Raw genomic sequence first — 20,288 nt, 5'->3', positions numbered from 1 at the left:
TACATTACTGGTGAGGCAGAAGAACTCCAAATGGTTAACAATATTAATATTATTATTAATAGGATACTTATTTTAAGTCTGCGTAGGCTATATTTTGAAATGCAGGTTTGAAATACAGCCACTTAATGAGAACAAGAAAATCGATACGTTTGCCAACTAAAGAAGGTTCAGTATACACAATACAAATCAACATACAAATGCAATAAAATAACGGATGAAAAGTTGGAAAAAATTAATAAGTCCTTGCAGAGAGGTCCATTAATGTAAAGACTTCTTGCTGGTTGCAGGTACAAAAAAAATAAAATAACGCTCTCGGTTTTGGTGGGTCTTCGCGCAAACAGAATCGTACAACCAATTAAACAGATCGAGTTTATCACACGAGCAGCGGATTGGCAAACACACACATATCTTTTTCTTTTTTCCTTACCGTGACCTTAAAAAGGACTTGGCAGGTGTACAAGAAACCGCGCTGCCTCTGACTTTCCTTGTAGGGCGCATTTCCAGAGCACTCGAGCCGCGCGCGAAAGGACAATTTATTTCAGCGTTTGGATATATCCAACAATTAACAGAACGATGTCATGCTTAAATCGCTCGCTTAATCTGCTGAAGGCTGTGATGAGACATCAAATCATACCTAAAGCTAATATTTCAGCCAAACCAGCCAAACATGTGCTCTCCGCTGGTGTGAGTACGAGTTGACTTCAATTGCTGCGCACTTGGATCAGACTCAGCGCGCGCAAGAGTGAAATACAACGTATTTACATTTAATGCCTGAATGGGCGAAGCTAAAAAAAAAAAGTTTTAAGTATGACATGAATACCTGTAGGCTATATAAATAAAATCTGACCCAGTATAATGTAAAATGAGACTGGACAAATTCCGATAACGCCATTGATCGTATAAGTGCGCTCACGTAGAGTGGAAATGGCGCTCGAGTCTGTTTTCTGTCGTATCAACATTTTCTTAGCCATACAATAAAGAAATTAATACTAGTCTTTAATTTATGTTTTAAATGCTTTGTGCCCTTGTACGTTCCTGGAAAACGGCCAATTTGCTGACCTTCTCGGAAAAATAAAGTCGTCCTGTTGGGAAATCCAGCGCTTCATGCGATGGTCTTGCAGCTTGTTTGCTGGTCTGTGCTGTTCTAGACCAGCTAAAAACCAGCTAATATGTCCCAAAACATCAGATATGCTTTCTTTTCCGTCAAAAACTGCTTGGACCAGCGATAAACACGATACTATGTCCCTAAGCACAAATACCTCAAGTTGTGAACAAGTACATTTTGCCCAAATAAAAAATCGCATTACAGTCTCCAAGGGAAAAGGAGTCAAAAATATAACCAGCTTGAGGGCGATGCATGGGAAAATAGCTTGGTTTTATAACTTAAAAAAACAGATGAGCATTTGATCTGATGAGCATCTCTGTGTTCTCATTGCAGGAGCAGGTCTTTGTAATGGTGACCATGTTCGTGACCATCCTGGGCCCCTCTGGATGGGTCCTGGCAAATTTGGAGGAGTACAAGAAACGTCCTGGCGGAGCTGCATAAGAACCACTTGTCTTTAAGCATTCCTCCTTACTAAGACCATTTTTTTCCATGTTAAGAATGTGTTAATAAATGAATGTACACCACAAACTGGTGGCTCTGGTCTGTACTGAATAAAATGGTTTCTATTCCAAGTTGCGTTCTACGTACAAAATGTGCTTTAAAGTTGCAGGTACACGACCACAAGTCAACATAACTGAAACTAAAAAGATAAAAACCTTTCAATATCATAAATGACCATTTCAAAGTAGTTGACACTGAATTTCACAGGACATATCTTCATCGTAGTGAGATTAACCATTTCAAGCCCAGTTAACCAGTTATATCCATACTAAATGTTATAGAATCCTCTGGTAAAACATCTATTCTCAGTAGTGTATGATTTGTGGAGTGTAGGAGTAACTATTTCAAATTCGATTTTAGAGTTCAGTGAGGTCACATGTTCCCAAATGTTATGATGCAAATTACTATATTTTCAGGGTTTGACTTTAACACTGCTGTTCTCCAGTCAATAAAGATCTAGAATGAACAGACCTATTGATGACAAATGTACACAATTTTGCTTCAGACGAAAAAAAAAAAACCTCATAATGACCCAACTCAAAATATCAAATGGTTAGTACATCCAAAGATTAAGATCTATCATCATTTACTCACCCTTATGTTGTTACAAACCTGTGTGATTTTCTTCTGTGGAACACAAAATCATATATTTTATGGAACATTTTTAACCCAGGGCGTATAATTTTTATTTTTGGATCAACTATCCCTTTACATTTTGTGTGGCATATAAAAACCAAAAGAACGATTGTGAAAACAAGCTGCTTTAATGACATAATGAAGATACTGACACGTATCACATTAAGAACTGAGACTCCGGGAGAATGCAATGCAAGGGAACATTTGAACGGGACAGACAGCATGAAGGACATTCAAGTGAGGATGTCCTGAGCCTGCTGTTCAACCAACATGGCCATGTTCTTAACATCCCCACACCAGAAGTCCAGACGATCCTTCATGCCCTTAATCTGTGGAGATGGGGAAAAAACAAAAAACACTGTCGGCTGTAGAAAGTTTTGGTATATGTATATATGTCTTCATTGGTTTGGACGTACCTGCTGCACGTCCAGTACTCTGGGCTGGACCCAGGTCATGTGAACTTTCTTTTCCACCTCGTCAATGCTTCCCTTGATCAGTCCGACAGACAGAGCCTTCATCACCAACAGCTCCACCTGAGGGAAAGGAGAACGATAAGAACATCTCCAAGACACCGATTAAGTCTGGTCCTAGATATAATATACTTCTATGTATACTAAAAACACTTCATTATTACTATCTTCAACCTGTGTCTACTTGAAGAGTGAAAATCTTAGCCAGTAAGAGTACCATATACCTCTAAACATGAGATTGAAGAAAACCATAAAAAAGCATTTAATGCTGTCTTATATATTAATACACAAGTTATTTTTAAAACTACAATATAAATATAATTTTTTAATAAACTATGTAATGCTGTCTATTCACATATTAATAAACTGATAATAAATGTATTATATATAAAAAAAATTCTGATTCAAAAGAGAAAGAAACGAACCTCATTCACTTGGATTTTTGCACTCTGTGCAATTTCCTGGAACGTCAGCTGCCTGTGATTGGCTGGCCGTGTGAAAGTCATCTATGAAGACAATCAGTCATTAACTGTTTTAGCTTTGTTACTCCATAATAACTCTTCCTGTGCAACTTAATTAGCAAGTAATGATGTACTTAAGAAAATGTCAATAAATAGATCTGGAGTCAATTACAAGCTTAATACAATCTTAATCAATAGCATGTATACCTCCATGACACAGAGTAACTGGATCTTCTGCATGAGTTTGGCCTCATGAGCTGCGAGATCAGGCTTTGAGGAGAGAGAGAACAACAAAAACTTAAAGCAGGTTCACCTAGTAAAAATATTGACAAATCTGAAAAACACTTGATAAGGTTTTTATTTTATTTTTATTTAATTACTCACCTGTTGACCCCATGCGGTCTTCAGGGCTTGGAATTTCTCCACGTTGCCTGCATTAAATGCATAGAGTGTGTCTATCAGCCACTGTTTATCTGTGTTCCTCAGTGACTCCAGGACCGGGTGCATCAGCTGGAAACATGACAAGCTGTTAGTGCACATAAATCCATAAGGACAAGCAGTTGTCAATGAAGGAGACACGTAACAAATCAAATGAAAATACAGAAATAAAAGCACATTCAAAATATTAACATTTACGATTACATTAAATAAATAACACCGGTACGACAGGAACTTACCAGTTCTCCGAAGTTGTAGACTCCCTCTCCAAGAAGGCCGGCCAGGCCTAATGTGAAAGCTCTTTCTTGTTGCTCTGCTTCTGTTATGAGATAAAGTGAGCATTAAACCACAATCCTAACTGCATCAGCATCTGGTCATTTTTCACCTGGATTTCTGTAGGGCCACCACTAGAGGGGGACACTGTTTCCCCAAGTCTCTTGTCAAATGTAAACATCCAGAAGTCATAATATTTACCAGGCAAGTCTTTAGCTTCCACACATCCCAAGTACCGCAGGGCGTCCCTGTAGTACATAGCGTGGTTCCCAATGATGCGGTAATATTTGCTTGACAGATCATAAAATCGCCCGTGCACTGACGTCACACCAGGGAGATTGTTCAGCATCTCATCCACTTCCTCTATTAATTTCTGCAAATTTATAATACGTGAATAATGGCCTCAAATAAAAGTGGTGATATCACTTATTTCATAGATCATGTAAGAATCCTATTCAGGGCTTGACTTTAAGTCATACTGTCACTTGGTTTATCTATTGAATGAATGATCCGTTCGAAAAAATTGCTGACTTGCCGCCACCTACTGGTGGTTTGGTTTCATATTTAAAAGTATCATTGCATTTTTCCATTTCATATTTATTTTGTAAAAAAAGGAAAACATTAAGCTCTGCTATTGGAATGACTGGATTTGATTCAGAACAATTTTCTATGCTACGGTAAATGTAAGCACAACCTAAGAGCAGAAAAATGCAAATAAATGACCTTTGTTGCGGGGAGGTCGCTGATGTCAAGCTTGAGGCTGCCAATCGAGGTTTTGCAGAGGATGACGGCCTCATCACTGGCTTTGACCTGATTGAGAAAAAACGACAATCAATGATTTCAACACCGTCACTCATACTGTACATTTCAAAACAGAGCAACCAAAGTCATTTTAAGGCAAGTAATGTCTCTCAGCGGCCATCTTTAAAACGCCTCTCGTGCACGCAAGTGCAGCATCCATCTCTTTGAATGGGGAAACATCAAACATAATTTAAGATTTTTGGGATGAAAACCAGGAGGCTTGGGACTGTACCATAGACTTCCAAGTAAGTTACTCTGTCAAAGTCCAGAAAAGTGTGTTAGACATCGTCAGAATAGTCCATCTGCCATCAGTGGTTCAAATGTAACTGAGGTGGTTAACCACTGATGGCAGATGGACTATTCTGACGATGTCTTACACACTTTTCTGGACTTTGACAGTGTAACTTTCATCCAAAATATCTTAAATTGTGTTCCTAAGACGAACAAAGCTTTTACAGGTATTTAGAAATGACAGAGGCTTAGTGATTAATGACAAAAATTTCATTTTGGGGCGAAGTATCCCTTTAAATTTGACAACAACTGCTTGTTTTGCTCAAATAGCATTACCAAAAATTATTGACCATAATGAGCGTTGCATATTTCCCCATTCAAAACTATACGAGTTATAAATCTTGGTTATTCTATAGTCTTTGGAACAACTTGCTACCTTCTCCTTTGTTTTCTCAAGAAAGGTGATGGCTGTATTTGGATCTGTTCAAAAACAAAAGATGTTATTAATATTACAGCATAGAGAAGTATTTTTTGTTCACTCTTTACAGTCTTTGCCATGGGAATCATTGAACACTAATAGGAAACACAAAGCTGTACCTGGCATTTGTTTTGCAACATGAAGGATGATTTCGACTAAGGACAATGGGTTGATTCTGTCCAGAAAAAAAAGCCCGCATTAATTCAAATAGTGCATTTCGGAAATAAGCCAGACAAACAAAATATCACAACCTGCACCAGTCAACTTTAATAAATACATAAACGGAATTGCTAAAAATGCTCAAAAATGCTCAATAAGCATTGTTTATAATAAGTGGATACGGCAACACCTCAAAAGTGCACTTCTTCCAAAAAGGTCAAAGTATTACTTTGGTCAAAATTAGCAGATACCACATATGCGAGATGCCAGATTGTCAATCATCACCATTTCAACAATAAGTTCTGTACGTTCAAAATTGTTTTGTTAGAGAAATATTTAAATGCGGTGGTCACTGCTGAAATTTTACAATGTGTTCATGGCAATTGAATAGAGATGCTAAAATGATTGACTGGTTTATAATTATCAGAAGCATGAGTAAATCTTACCTGTGTTCAAAATCACAGAGGAAGTTTTCATAGAGCTGTGGAGAGAAAATAAAGACTTTTAAGATGTTCCACATTATATTTTTGAAGTGTAAGAAGCTATTCTGATTTTACTCTTACCTGAATGAGACCGTCCCCTTTGGAGAAATAAGGGTCCTGCACAAAGACCGTCAACTTCAGAGTCAACTGATGCCACAATCTGTCAAGAGAGAGAGAGAGAGAGAGAAATTTAATAAATACAATAAATGTGAATTTATCTGTGTTGTTCCCATCTTACCATCTACTCAACTATATAACTACCTAGCCATCCATTTGTTTACCTTCCTTCCAATCTGTTTATGTCATCAAATCAGTGTATTACATTAGAAAACTGTTAACTTAATAACTTTCAAACCTCTCTGACTTAAATAAAACACTTGAAAACAAACACCACCGCCTCACTTCAGCAATGACTTGCTATCCACAGAAGTTATACACGCTAGTGCTCAATTTACAGTAACTGCAACAACAAACATAAAACCATTAACTTACGCAATGAAAAAAGAAAGGAAAAAACCCTAACGTTGTCTTTAAACAACGTGTAGTTATTACAGTATATTATATCCGATGGTATAATTAGTATAAGTCGCCTTTAGCTTAGCATGCTAAATGACTCAGCTAGCCCACACTCGCACACTGAACACACAACATTCATACTTTCTGTTGTACATATCCTCCATTGAGTGCCACTCCGAGGCCATCTCAGGCGTCGGACTTTTGCTCTGCTGTTGTTTGAGGAATCCGATGACATCTTTCATCTTGAATGTAGACGTTTGATCGTTTGAGGAGAAGAATGAAGCTCTCGCTGCTGTCACGAATCAATCTACACCAAGAAACTGAACGGACGCCGAGCAGAACAGCGCGCTACCGCCCCACAGAGGAGTGGAGGCAGGGTGGCCAAGTCCCAGAAAAACACCAGCCCAAACCGGACTCAAAAAACGCCTAAAAGTAACGTTAACTCTCTGATATTTTATGATCTCAGCCAAGACCATTAATAAGCCCCAACCCATTCCCCCCACACACATATTTCTCGTTAACTTTTCCTTTCTTCACATTACCTCTGGTTTTTCCTCAACACACAAGTAGTGTGTAATTTAATTTACAATGTTGATGTGGGCAAAACTCGATAGTTTCTCAGTTTCTTGCACAGACCGATCGTTTTGTGTCTTCTTTACACATCAATGTATCGTCATGAGCCGAAGGGTTTAATTTGGTTTTGTTTGTTTGTTTTATTATGTTTTAGCCATGTTTCCCATCCACTTACATTTGAAGACTGGCAGACTGCAACGGTGTGAGATAAAATTCTTGGTTTGTGTTCTACTGAAGAAACTAATTCACCTACATCTTGGAACCCTGGGGTTAAGCAGATAAACATAAAATTTTCATTTCTGGGTGGACTAGCTCTTTAACAAATCAGGCTTCAGTAACAGGGTAAACAGGAGGATAACCCATAATGCAATGCTCGTTCCCTTATCTCAGGGAACCGAGGTTACATCAGTAACCAGAGCGTTAGTTTGTGACTTGACATAAAAGAGGTTTACCAGCTTTTTCAGTGGTCTTTAGTGGGGCTATTCATTCCAAGGATCAATACACATTAGTAGATGTATAAATTTAGATTTTTCTTTCTTTCTGGCAGTGGTAGGCTACATTAAATAAATTCTGACCCTATACCATCTGAATGACTCAGCAGAAAGCCAAACTCTTCAGACCGGGCAAAACATTTTATTATCTAATTTTATTGAGCCTGTATGAATTGTAACATCATTTTCCTGTCCTCAGTCGACAGAAGTTGCACCCAGAGTCATCTTCTGCTGCTGAAGCCCATTCGCTTCAAGGTTCTACATATTGTGCATTCAGAGATGCCCTGCTGCATATCTTGGTTGTTATAAGTGTTACTGAGTTACTATTGCCTTTTTATCAACTCGAATCAGTCTGACCATTGTCCTCAGGCCTCTGGCGTCAACAAGGCATTTTCACCCACAGAACTGCCACTCACTGAATATTTTCTCTTTTTCAGACCATTCTCTGTAAACCCTAGAGATGAAAGTCCCAGCAGAACAGCAATTCCTGAAGTATACCCAGACAAGCTCGATATATATAGGACTACGCAGGTCTCCCGAGGAACACACACTCATACATATAAGGGTAGTTATTAATCTAGATTACGTAATCAGATTCAAAAATTACATTTTAAAATATTCGTAATACAATTACTTTTTTGTTGATTACATGATAACATATGATTCACACAATAGTAATACATTTTTCATAATTTATTGATTCTCCCTAATTCGTCTTTTTTATCTTTTAAAATGTATTTTCTAAATTAACCTGCCACTTACATCCAAAGACTTACAGTATTGTGGAGATTCACATGAAGACGGTTACTGGGTGGCTACACAGCATTTGACTTTTGGATTTATACAAATCTTTTAAAGGTTTAAGAAAGGTTTCAACATTGCATCATCTACTAATGAACACACATTTTTATTTGAATTATCACTTAGTAGGTTACTTAACCATGTATTCCTATAGCTTTGGAGAGCTTATGTCTTGCAAACACATTAAAATGCACAAATTCACGTTTTATCTTATTGACATGTAATGCATGCATTCCCAAACTTTTTTTTTTTTGTCTTCTGAACATCTTTCACCTAATATATTCACTTGAAGTACCTTTGAGATTTTAAAATAAATATTTTAAAATAATTATCATATTTTCATATTCACGGTTCTCTGTTGGTTGATGGTTACATGACAGGCAAACAAATAAAATATTACCTTTTTTAGTAAGTGATTTATTTTAAAAGAGTTCCTTTACGAACCCCAGTTAGGGAAAACTTGAGGTAATTTAATGTTGCTTTATAAAATTAATTACAAAAAATGGAACATATTTTCTTACTCTTTGTATTTTATATCAATATGGTACAAGATCCCTATTTAAATCAATGTGATAAACAAGTTGGGTCAAAAGTAATCAAAAAGTAATCTGATTACATTACCTAAAATGCATAATGTAATGGATTACGTTACTAACGACAACATTAAATGAAATGAAATTTAATGTGTGCATTTAGCAGACACTTTTATCTTAAGCGACTTACAGTGCATTCAGGCTATACATTTTTACCTATCATATGTTCTTGTGCTTCTTGCGCTTCATAGCACAGTGCTCTACCAATTGAGCAACAGAAACATTAACATTAATGATATAAAAATATCAACATTGTATTACCAAAAGGTAGGTATATAAAACATCTCAATTAAAAGACAATTGAAAAAAAATCAGCTCTTATTATAATATGACAATATATATTTTTTAAACACATACAATTTGTGATACAAATTATACAACATTTCCTTCAGTCTTCAAAATGTAACTACACGGGCCACCAATAACAATATACAGCAATCCATCCTTTAGTCACACAGAACAAGTTGATCACAGGAGGCTTAAAACTTAAAAATGCTGAACTGTCCTTCCTCATAAAATATCACATCTCATAAACATATATATATATAAATATATATTGTAACTTAAAAAATTCTCCTCTCAGCTCATCCTAAATCCAAGTGAATGAATGAATAAATAAATATCAGGTCTCTGTTGTGGTATTCCCCAAGTGTCACATTTGTTTTCTTCTCAGACCACATACTAAATGAAAAATAAAATCTGTGATGTATAATAACTTGGAGTTCCATTAAATCCTGTTACATTAATAAATGAGTACTGTGCAACCAAACCATGTTTTCATCATCATTGTACAGAAAATATTACCTGAAGACAGGGCAACACAATAAACCTCAAATGAGACGAACTAACAATCACCAGGCGTTTTCCTTTGGAGCAAAAACAAAGCATTCAAATCGTAAAGTGTCAAATTTTTTTATACGATTCACAAGAAGCTTTTGGTTTTGAGAATTAGTTTGTGTCACTGTCGCTGTCAGAATTATTGGACTCTCCGAACTGTTGGCTGGCTAAATAATGAAGCTCTTGTGGCTCCAGTGAAGTCATTTTACCATCAGCTCCGATTTTCATTGGCTGGATCACCTGCTCCCTGAAAGAAAAGCAGGTTTGCTGTTACTTACAGTGGACAATATATTATTTTGAAAGCACAATGACAGCATCGCTGCTTCCTAAAGTCACTTCATTACCTTGAGAGTTTGTCGAACATGTTGACCAGTTTCATGGCTTCGTATTCTTTCTGTTCTTCAGTCATTCCCTCCATAGGGTTGGGCTGCTCCTCCTCCACACGGCCGGTCACCGGATTGATGCTGTTCAACATAAAAAAACTTAAATTTCAGATTTGTTTCCAGCTTAGTGATGGCTTTTATGGTTTCTGACAATGACGTACTGAGGTTTTGCCTCTCTGTACTCCTCGGTATCACTGTCCTCGTCTTCTGAATAATGTCCGGGGTCTCGGCCGCCTCTCATCAGTCCCCGAGCGGCCAGCAGTCCTGCCGCGTTACCATAACCTGTGTACTTGATAAACCTGGAAACTGATTGACAGAAAAGAATAAACTACAAATTGACCTTTATATATACAGTATATATATATACACACTCACACACTAATGTTTAAAAGTATTAATATTATTAATTATTTTATTTTATTCAGGAAGGATGCATTAAATTAACCAAGAATTACAATAAGACATAATGTTAGCAAAAAAGTGGTTTCAAATAAATGCAGTTTTTTTTTTATACTTTCAATTCATCAAATAATCCTGAAACAAAATATGTCTATATAGCGTCAATATAGCATAATTGTTTTCAACATCAAAAGTTAATAAGAAATGCTTCTTGATCAACAAAACAGCGTATTAAAATACTTTTTTTGAAGGATCATGTGACACTTAAGATTGGAGTAAAGGCTCCTGAAAATTCAGCTTTGCATCGCAGGAATAAATTACATTTTAAAATATATATTACAATAAAAGAGTGTTTTTCAAAACATTGAAAAATTACTGTATTAATGCATTTTTGATCAAATAAATACAGCTTTGTTGAGCAGAAGAGACTTATTTTTTTTTAAGAATTAAAATTCTAAACTTTTGAAAGTTTATGAAGCTTGTTCACTTTTTTAATAAGATGTTAATATGTAAGGGGAATTATTTTTCTGTAAATTTGCTCAAAATTGGATTTAGTCAAGAAATATATCAAAGAAATGCACTGAATAAAAAAAAAAAAAATTCAGTGATTTTGAGTATTTTTACTAACAATGTAACATACCACTCTCCTTGCACAGCACAAACAGGAACTCAGCCGCACAGTGCTTCACGTCCGTGTCTATGTGTGTCATCAGACGCACTAGCTTGTTCCGTAGAGCGTTCCCAACCTCAGGTCTGTTTTTGACATCTCGTAATGGTGGAAGCACCTGCGTAGACACACAACCGTACACTTTCATGACCAAAAAATAAATCAAAATAACATCCATTAAGTTCACGGTCGAGTTTTCATCCAATCTCACCTTCATTCGTAAAAACTTCCTGGTCTCTCTGTGGATGCGAGCGCTCTCTGTTAGTAGATTTAGCGAGGGCAGCAAAGTTTCCTTCAGCTTGTTTCCCTGGAAATACAACATCAACAGGAGGAGACGTGAGCAGTTCAATTGTTGCACACTGGAGCTCCAGCTGTGTTCCGGTGTAGAAATCCCTCAAAGCATTCCAATCAGACACACAGCACAACAACAAACCAAGCACCAAAAGAAGAACAAAAATAACTTTTTTTTTTCACCTCAGCCTAACAAGGTACAACGCAGCAAAACTCAAGCCCAATTTATTTGTATAGCTGTATGAATCTGGGTAAGGTTGGATATACTTATAGAAGTCGGAAAATCTGTACATTAATAATAAATGAATGTATTTTTTTTTCTTTTTTTTTTTCTTTTTTTGTTGGAGAATATAAAAAAAGAAATACATAAATACATAAATCCTATTGTTAAAATAAGTAATTATATTTTTTTTACTCATTAAAATTATACACAAAAATATGTAAATGCCATATAACTCACAAAATGTCTATATCTATAGATAATTTCTACATTTGCAAAGACAAAGAGAAAAAAAAAACATTTAGTATATATAAATAAGTTTGATTTCGGACCAATGGGATTTCACTGTGGGCGGAGCGAACCAAGTGACTAAAAATGTGCCATTTTTAACAAACGCTGGAGGAAATAAGACATATCACAATATTATTGTCATGTCTGGTGAGGAACAATAATCTGCATTTAATGTGTTTTTTAACTAATGTTTTGAAATACCAACATTATATTCTTGCACAAAAGCAGTATTCGGTTGCTCACCCGGTCGAGTCTTTTCTCCATGAATTCCAGCAGCACCTTGACGGCGTCCATGTTGACGCCTATGTACTCGATAGAGCCCTGCTGGACTTTAGGCATCAGCAAGACGTCAAGACACGGAAGCGGCAGGTTCCCCAGAAGGTTCACCGTGTGGCTGTAAAACAAATTCACATCACATTTGCTTTCCTTTTACAAATCGACTACATAATTGGGATTGAGATCCCTGTGGGTCTGCTCTAATTTGTTACCAAACTCTACAAATCAGATCAAGACACACGGAGGGAATCTGTGCCAGTGTGTCACTGTTTATATGATTCAGTTCTGCAATTGAATGCATTATTGCGAAACAGTTTTCTTGCCTTAATAAACCTCTGTGCATCTAAATCTTCTGCTCTGCTGTGTGTGTGTGTGTGTACCTGTGCATCTCCTCTGTACGCTCCTCTCCCTCGGAGGTGCTCATAATGCAGTGTCTCAGTATGGCACCCAGGTGTCTGTAAGTGGCTGCTTCCTCCTGCAACACACACACACACACACATACCAGCATAACGCAAGTCCCATGAAACCACATTAGATCTGCATCACTAATTAAACACTTGTTTACACTGAGAGAACAGATCTAATTGCTGGGAGTCAGTGATGCTTATCCAGCGAGATGTGAGAATGAAATGGACACGCCTTCATGGGATTAGGAGAAAGTTAGAAAAAAAAACACACAACTGAACTTGGCCGAAAAATATATTTGGGAACTAAAATTGAGAAAACAACAGTCCTGCTCATTGATTTGACTGCAAAACATTGCTTGACACAAGTAAATGTGGTGTCGCAGTCTCACCTCGTCCACCTTGCGGCGGCTGGAATCAAAGGTGACGTTAAAGAGGATCTTCAGGAGCTCCATGGCTCGCTCCGTCTCCTGTCTCCCCAGCGGGGGCAGCTCTGAGCAGCCGTCAAAGCCTGCGCGCGCCACCTCGTACGTATCGGGCCAGCAGAGGCCGAGCGTGGCATCCAGAGCCTCGGACAGCAGACTAACGCCCCGCAGCTCGCGGGCCAGCTGGGCTCTTACGTCCACGCGCAGGGCAGTGATCAGGAACATGAGGCGCAGGTCGAAGAATCGCACGTCGTGGCTCCACTGCGGCTCGCGGCACTGTTTGAGCCTCTCGGCCAATCCCACAATCAGCTGGAGCTCCGCCCCCGCCTCCTGAGCCGCCTCACTGTTGAACACAATGTTGCACAAGCACTTCAGGGCCTCCACGATCACTTCCAGGTCCGGGATCTCGGGGGAGAAGCCCTCACCTTGACTGAGGCCAGCATGTCGGATCAGGATCTGCATGGCGTGGCGGGTGGCAAAGGGAACCAGGCTCTTCTTGTCACGGGACAGGATGCGGATGGTTTCCAGGCAGGCCAGCTGACAGGACGGCTGGAGGTCTCTCTCCAGGAAGCCCAGCACTAACTCGCCCAGACGCTGAGAGATGAGAGAGAGAGTTAACAGAGTTACAGTTAACAGCAGCAATGGGCCAGCAGTTCTCAACTGGTTTTGCAGATTTAACAATTTGAGTACCAACACTTTGTTTATTTTAAACTTTTACTACTTAAAAAAAAGACTCTACATTTTTAAATTAGAAAATGGAATAAAACTGTAAAAATATAATAGAAATATAATATAATGTATTGAAAAATTAATGGTTTTGAAAGAAGTCTCTTATGGTCACCAAGGCTGCATTTATGTGCTCAAAATATAATAAAAACTGCAAAATGGGGGAAGTATTATTGCAATTTAAAGTAAAGGTTGTCTATTTTAATATATTTTAAAATGCCATTTATTTCTGTGATGGCAGAGCTGAAGTCATTTAGAACTTCAGAAAGCACTCTAATATCCTGATTTACTGTTTAAGAAACATATCTTAGTTGTGTTTCTATTTTTTATTTGAAATGTTTTTTTTTTTTCAGGATTCTCTGATGAATAGAAAGTTCAAAAGTAGAATTTTTTTGTAAAATTATAAATGTATTTACTGTAACATTTGGTCAATTCAATGCATCGTTGCTGAGTAAAAGTATTCATTTCTTCCTTTAAAAAGCAAAAAAACAAAACACTGACTACCATTTAAAGGGTAGTTCATATTTTAGATTTAAAATATAAAATCTAAATATATAACATATTTAAAAATACAGTACATATACACATATACGCCTGTGATGCTATCAAAACAGACCTATAAAGAAACCCACCAATTGAGAACCACTGTTGCAGGCTACATGAGAGAATCTCATGCGTGTTATTTTCATGTGATTCAATGTGGTTAAAAACGGCTTTGAATTCATGGTTTGAAGCATACTTGAGACCTGTTTATGCTAGAGTAGCAGAATAACAACATTATGTCCATTTTTTCTCTGCTCTTCCCGAGGTAATTTAATGAATCACATTGGGTGTTGTAGAAATAGACACCTGGAGTTTCTGAGAGGGATCATTCATTATTGTTAGAGCAGACAGCTTGCTATACACACGGGTGGATGACTGACAGCTCCTCAAATTCTCCCTGACTGTGTCTCACTGCCAAGACCTCCTACGGTCTCACTGTGGAATTTCAAGTTACCAAATTGGAGTCCAACTGTGACACGTCCTTACATAACCCAGTCAAGCCATGAACCAGACCAGATCTGTTTGAAACATCTCTGACATCACACAATGATAACCAAATATAGCAGCATTATGGAGTTACAGTCTTTACCAGGGGTTTTCAAAGCGGACCTGCAGTTTTATAGTAAAATGCTATAGAAATTATTTGATTTTTTTAATTTATTTATTAATAATTATTGAAAATATTTACAGATATTTTCTAGATAATATTTTAAAAATGTATTTTATCGTGTACAAATTAAATGGCAATTATTCAAATAAAACGGCAACAAAAATCGTCTTTATTATTTCACCTCAGAAAAATTTGTAGAATAAAGTAAAAATAATATATATATATATATATTTATTTATATAATTTATTGTAAATGTGCTATAGAAACAAATTTTATAAATAATCACTTAAGAATAATTATTTTGAATTCATACAAATATTTTTTTTCAGATAAAAATGTATTGTATTGGGGTTTACTAAAAATGAAAAGCTTATTATTTAGTTTAAAAATGGCAGCACAATATCACTAATTATTGTTTTATTATTATAATATATTTTTTTTTTAGAAAATTAGATTTACTGTTTGGTATTGTTGTAGAAGGGATTGTTGTGAAACAGTTATTGAAATGACAGGAGTCAGCCTTTATATAAGAGACTACAGTAAAAAGCCAGCATTGAAGGCTACTGCATGTCCGTTCATATTAGAGACAAAAGCAAAAAATGTGGTCAGCTAAAGTGCAGTTTGGGAACAGGTTGACCAGAGTCACCATAGACTGAACACGTAAATGAACACTAAAAAATACACTGGGATGAGGACTGCAATAAAAATCTTGCTTTCTCTGCTCCTTCTTAAAAGCTATTCTATATTTGCATGCATTTATGACTAACATTTTATAGTTTGCATTAAGCATTGATTTTTCTCTGCTTTCATCAACCCCACCAGTACAGACCTGCGGGTCATTTTCGGGTCGTGACCCATCAGTTGAGAACCGCTAGTCTAGAAATTAGCATTGGCCATTATTGATCGACTACTAGTTTCAACATCACCAATGTGCTCAAATGAGAAAACATTGCAATTCAATTGAGACAGCATACATATAAAGACATCATTTTTGGCTTGTTTCTGAACCACATTGATTCCCATGAAACATTCTCCATCCATCTCGACACAGTGTCATCTTATGAAACCCCAAAGTGTATTTCTTTATATTTTTGGAATGATCCTATCATGTGATACTATAAAACCTTCTTTGTTATACAGCGAAGATTAAAAAAAAACCCAGATTCATAGCATTAGCCAATCAGGAATGAGAAATAGGCTTTGGGTTCTTAGCTAATTCTAAGCTACATCTAAATCATCGAGCTACCCATATACCTCTTGCGAATGTCCATCCTATCAAAAAAAAAAAAAAAAGCACATAAAGTCAAAGATGGAACACATTACAATAACAGCGCTATAAAATATGATTCATTTGACATACCCTGATATAAGCACACTAGCTTCTTATATTTACTGGAAATCAACTGAAGTTTTTGTCATTGAAATATTAATGAACACTGAAAGTAATGTATCAAAAATGGCTGGACAAAGCATTAAAAAAGCTCTCCGTTCAGGGTTGAATTGCTGACTGCTTGCATTATGATTACCTCTCTGTCTTCCTCCTCCCCGGGGGTAAATGAAAAACACTGGGATTTCTAAAAGAGAGAGAGAGAAAAAAACATAATGTGAAATACAAAAACAAACATTTATGCATGTATACAAAAGATATCGCAAAGGAACAGTCCACCTAAATATTTACATTTGTTGAAAAATTTTGTCTCTAAATCAGAATAGATTTGGAAAAATGTTGCTTTATATAATTTGCTCACCAATGTTAATTGTGATAATTTGTGATGTTTTTATCAGCTGTTTGGACTCTGATGGCACCCATTCACTGCAGAAGATCCATTGATGAGCAAGTGATCAATTTAATGTGGTTCAACCAAACAAGGGAAGCCACAATGACATGAAGTGCCAAATAGCAGTGCATTAAGGAGTACTTATAATAATGACAATGTATTGCTAAAAAGAAATGTTTTTGGAGGGCAGGTCTGCATTACTTCTGACATCCAAGCATGTCAGCTTCATTTGAAGGTATTTTATTGTTGTAAAGAATTATGTATTGGCTTTCTGTATGCCGTGTCAGGATAACAACGTGATAACTGACAACATGAACAAACCCACTGGTACTTATTTTATTCTATTCTATTCTTTATTTGATTATGATATTTTTCACTTTTATTACAATATTCTATTATATTCCTGTTTGTAGAATATTGTGTAAAAACATAACCTGGTAAATATCCACATCTATACAGGTAAATGACGTTCATTTTATATGCCTTACTAGTGAAATTAATATGGATTTTCATAATTTGAAATAATGTATTATTCTGCTCAAGGAAGCTCATCGCTCGTTTTTCTCATTACAAAACAGGGGACAGTTTAAATTACATTGTGACATTTGGTTGTGACTCTGAAATATGCAATATTCACAAAAATCTATATCAGCGTAGGCTATAATGGTATCAAACAAGAAACATTCTCCATATGCACAAAACAGTCACTTCCTCCCAGAATATTCACATGCATAACCTTACAGCAGTTCTGATTGACATATCTGACATGTACCTCTTTATTAAAGGTCTGTAAAGCTGTAAGTGCGGCGTCCTGATCGCCCGTTTCCATCTTCTCTATGATTGCATTTAAGTCCATTTTCATTGATGTTCCACCCTTCTGCTTTCAGGAAGAGCCAAAAATCATGTAAACAAAATCAGCTTCTATCCTCCAGTTTTACTCGAGAGATCCAGAAGCTCCTGGATGATGCGATTAAAGGAGGATTGGAATCATGGGATTTGTAGTGAAGACTACCATAGAGCCCCGGTTTAGACATGCGCAGTGTTTGTTGTGATTGTAGCGGCTGTGCGAATTAGGTTTTAACCATCCAATCAGAGATTGCGCGTAGGAGCATCACAAGCCAATCATATTGCAGGAGGCGGGACTTGACTCGGAGGATGATATGTAGTCCAATAGTCCAACGGGAACTTTTGATAATGTTGATGTTATAAAACATCAGTGTAGCAATACGATTATAAGAAATGTTCTTTTTTTTCTTTCTGTTTTCCTGCAGCGAGTTTTTTTGGTCTCCTTTATTTGGTAAAAACTATTGGCACAAGCACTGAAAATGCAAAATAAGTTCTGTATCGATAACAAAAGTAATTAAATAAGTGTGAGTTGTGTGTGAAGTATAGATTAAATAGCATGCTAATTTTGTGGACAGAAAAAAAAACTATTGTACTTGTTTTATGACAGCATTTCATTTTTTTGGAATAACTTAAAAACCTATATATATAATTTATTTTAAAAGTGCTATAGAACCACATTATATAAATAAACAAGAATAATTATTTTGAATTCGTACAAATATTTTTTTTCAAATAAAAATGCATCGAATAGATGATATGGACAGTTCTGAGGATCCATTTAGACATATAAAAAAAACACCTTAACCTGCAAAGCCTGCTGGGACATATTCACACACACACACACACACACACACACACACACACACACACACACACACACACACACACACACACACACACACACACACACACACACACAAAACTACATGGAGTTGTGGAACCATATTGAGAAACAGCCAGGGTTACAATTGCAATACATTGAAAATGTACCCCCCTGTGAATGCAGGTAAATGGAAACTGTAAATGGATGTACTTTTCGAACACAAAGAAACATGGTTTCAAATCACAAGTTTGAACTAAAGGGTCATTCCACAATCCCAAAGATATATTCCGTCATGACTCTTGTGGCTTTTCTTATTGATGAGTGTTTCGACACTGACCTCTAGTGGTGGCAAAGGAACATCAGTTTAGCTCTGTTGACCTAAATGTTACTGCAAAGATTTCTGAAATAGTTTGTGGCATGAAATCTGATTTTTATGTAACATTGCCAGTAACTTAAGGGGACCTAATTATAGTGAATCAAGGCCATGTTTCCCATCAACATAATTATTCTGGTTTAACCATAACAAAGCACTTCCCCGTTCTACGTTAAAGTGTTGTTTACAGTAGGACAGCTCAACGTCTTAGAGTGATTGATTGATTCATTCATATTTTGTTGTTTGAGGAAGTTACCTCTAATTATCAAAGTTTTTTTAATCTGCGTATGACTTTGTATTGTCTGTGATGTAACATCAACAGCATTAACTGTACTTTGAAATGTTTGCCAGAATACAATTTATACATTAAAGAGGCAACGAAAACCTTGCTGTTTTGGAGTTTGACAGAAACAAAAAACGTTCACACTTCGTCTTTCTCTCTTCACCGCCAATGTCTATCTTATCAACTTATTTTCTTTTAAACGATACTATTAAATCTCCAAATGGGAGCAACTTCACACCATTTACTGATGACTTGGTGGAACTGACTGAGCTTGTCTGTTCTATTGTTTCAAGTCAGATGAATTTCAACCTTTGTGTGATTGTCTCAAACATTTGTGACTCACACATAATTACCGTCAAACACTGTTTGGGTGTCTAGCTTAAGAGAATAACAATACAATACATATGGTCAACCAACCCAAGACATAACATCAGTGTTTGGTAAACATTTACATTGCACTTTTATCAGCCTTTAAACCTTGAATATCATTGGAGGACATACAGTACCTCATTTTTATTTAATTTTTTGGCTTATATATATAATAAACATCTTTTGATTTTCCCAAAGATTCTGGACCAGGAAATAAGTATAGGGCTGGTGCTGCTGTTATATTTGCATGGTGGTTAGTGCCATTGAGCCTACAGTAGTATGCCGGGGAAACCCCTCTCAGTGGAATGAGACTTTTACAGGAAACTAAAGTTTCTTTGCACAGGTTTCACCTGTTTAGTGTGTAATCATTGGTCATGAGGAATTCAATGACAAAAATATGATGAGTTTCTACCATTTGTGAATGGCATGTGTTGTCAAAGTCAAGTAAAAATGTAGACCATATGAATAAACCACGGTACATCGTGTTTTGTGTTGTTTGCTAATTTATTCTAAGCTTATATATATATATAAATTAATTGAACAAGAGTCATACCTGAGCAGGAAGTAGGCCTATAGCTATACAGTTTCACAGTACACAAGTTAGGCTAGCATGAAAAGCATATTGACATTAATAGGCCCATAACATGTACGAATTTACTGAACAAATACAACTTACCACTTTTCTGTAGGGCTGCGTCACGGTCCGTTTATCCAGGTCACCTGTGTCTGTTTTT

At 36.6% G+C, this 20,288-nt stretch overlaps 3 protein-coding genes across 4 annotated transcripts; 1 reads left to right on the top strand and 2 right to left on the bottom strand.

Annotated features, from left to right (window-relative positions):
- The first annotated feature begins 459 nt into the window (after nt 1-459).
- On the top strand, nt 460-1,677 carry LOC128014547 (cytochrome c oxidase subunit 8B, mitochondrial). The gene is made up of 2 exons (XM_052598193.1): nt 460-684; nt 1,439-1,677. Exons 1-2 carry the CDS (start codon nt 574-576, stop codon nt 1,544-1,546), a joined length of 219 nt encoding a protein of 72 aa, XP_052454153.1. The 5' UTR covers nt 460-573; the 3' UTR covers nt 1,547-1,677.
- A 674-nt stretch (nt 1,678-2,351) lies between these two features.
- psmd13 (proteasome 26S subunit, non-ATPase 13) lies at nt 2,352-6,914 on the bottom strand. Its single transcript, XM_052598192.1, has 13 exons — nt 6,693-6,914; nt 6,117-6,195; nt 6,000-6,034; nt 5,514-5,569; nt 5,353-5,396; nt 4,608-4,694; nt 4,086-4,257; nt 3,851-3,930; nt 3,558-3,683; nt 3,381-3,443; nt 3,138-3,218; nt 2,659-2,775; nt 2,352-2,571 (listed from the first exon to the last, which is right to left on the bottom strand). Exons 1-13 carry the CDS (start codon nt 6,791-6,793, stop codon nt 2,476-2,478), a joined length of 1,137 nt encoding a protein of 378 aa, XP_052454152.1. The 5' UTR covers nt 6,794-6,914; the 3' UTR covers nt 2,352-2,475.
- A 2,406-nt stretch (nt 6,915-9,320) lies between these two features.
- Nucleotides 9,321-17,868, bottom strand: ric8a (RIC8 guanine nucleotide exchange factor A). 2 transcript variants are annotated; one of them, XM_052597081.1, is made up of 11 exons: nt 17,633-17,868; nt 16,609-16,656; nt 16,337-16,354; nt 13,170-13,796; nt 12,754-12,848; nt 12,341-12,491; nt 11,507-11,602; nt 11,269-11,413; nt 10,391-10,535; nt 10,191-10,310; nt 9,321-10,093 (listed from the first exon to the last, which is right to left on the bottom strand). In XM_052597081.1, the coding sequence occupies exons 1-11, from the start codon at nt 17,720-17,722 to the stop codon at nt 9,958-9,960; spliced, it is 1,671 nt and encodes a 556-aa protein (XP_052453041.1). In that variant the 5' UTR covers nt 17,723-17,868; the 3' UTR covers nt 9,321-9,957. The 2 variants fall into 2 exon arrangements, with proteins under 2 accessions (XP_052453041.1, XP_052453042.1); XM_052597082.1 differs by lacking the exon at nt 16,337-16,354.
- Nucleotides 17,869-20,288: the final 2,420 nt, after the last annotated feature.

Source organism: Carassius gibelio, chromosome B25, assembly GCF_023724105.1.
Source record: "Carassius gibelio isolate Cgi1373 ecotype wild population from Czech Republic chromosome B25, carGib1.2-hapl.c, whole genome shotgun sequence".
In the NCBI taxonomy this organism is placed as follows: domain Eukaryota; kingdom Metazoa; phylum Chordata; class Actinopteri; order Cypriniformes; family Cyprinidae; genus Carassius; species Carassius gibelio.
The sequence above is the reverse complement of the archived record's forward strand: the minus strand, read 5'-3'. Positions and strand labels throughout refer to the sequence as shown.

Bases quoted from the DNA above. Each gene is read 5' to 3' on its own strand.
- LOC128014547 (XM_052598193.1), top strand. From the start codon at position 574: ATGTCATGCTTAAATCGCTCGCTTAATCTGCTGAAGGCTGTGATGAGA. The intron at 685-1,438 runs GTGAGTACGAGT...TTCTCATTGCAG, and splicing joins AACATGTGCTCTCCGCTGGT to GAGCAGGTCTTTGTAATGGT.
- ric8a (XM_052597081.1), bottom strand. From the start codon at position 17,722: ATGAAAATGGACTTAAATGCAATCATAGAGAAGATGGAAACGGGCGAT. The intron at 16,657-17,632 runs GTACATGTCAGA...TCTCTCTTTTAG, and splicing joins TACAGACCTTTAATAAAGAG to AAATCCCAGTGTTTTTCATT. The intron at 12,849-13,169 runs GTGAGACTGCGA...TGTGTGTTGCAG, and splicing joins GCCGCCGCAAGGTGGACGAG to GAGGAAGCAGCCACTTACAG.
- psmd13 (XM_052598192.1), bottom strand. From the start codon at position 6,793: ATGAAAGATGTCATCGGATTCCTCAAACAACAGCAGAGCAAAAGTCCG. The intron at 6,035-6,116 runs GTAAGAGTAAAA...TTCTCTCCACAG, and splicing joins AAGGGGACGGTCTCATTCAG to CTCTATGAAAACTTCCTCTG. The intron at 3,444-3,557 runs GTGAGTAATTAA...CTCTCCTCAAAG, and splicing joins AGACCGCATGGGGTCAACAG to CCTGATCTCGCAGCTCATGA.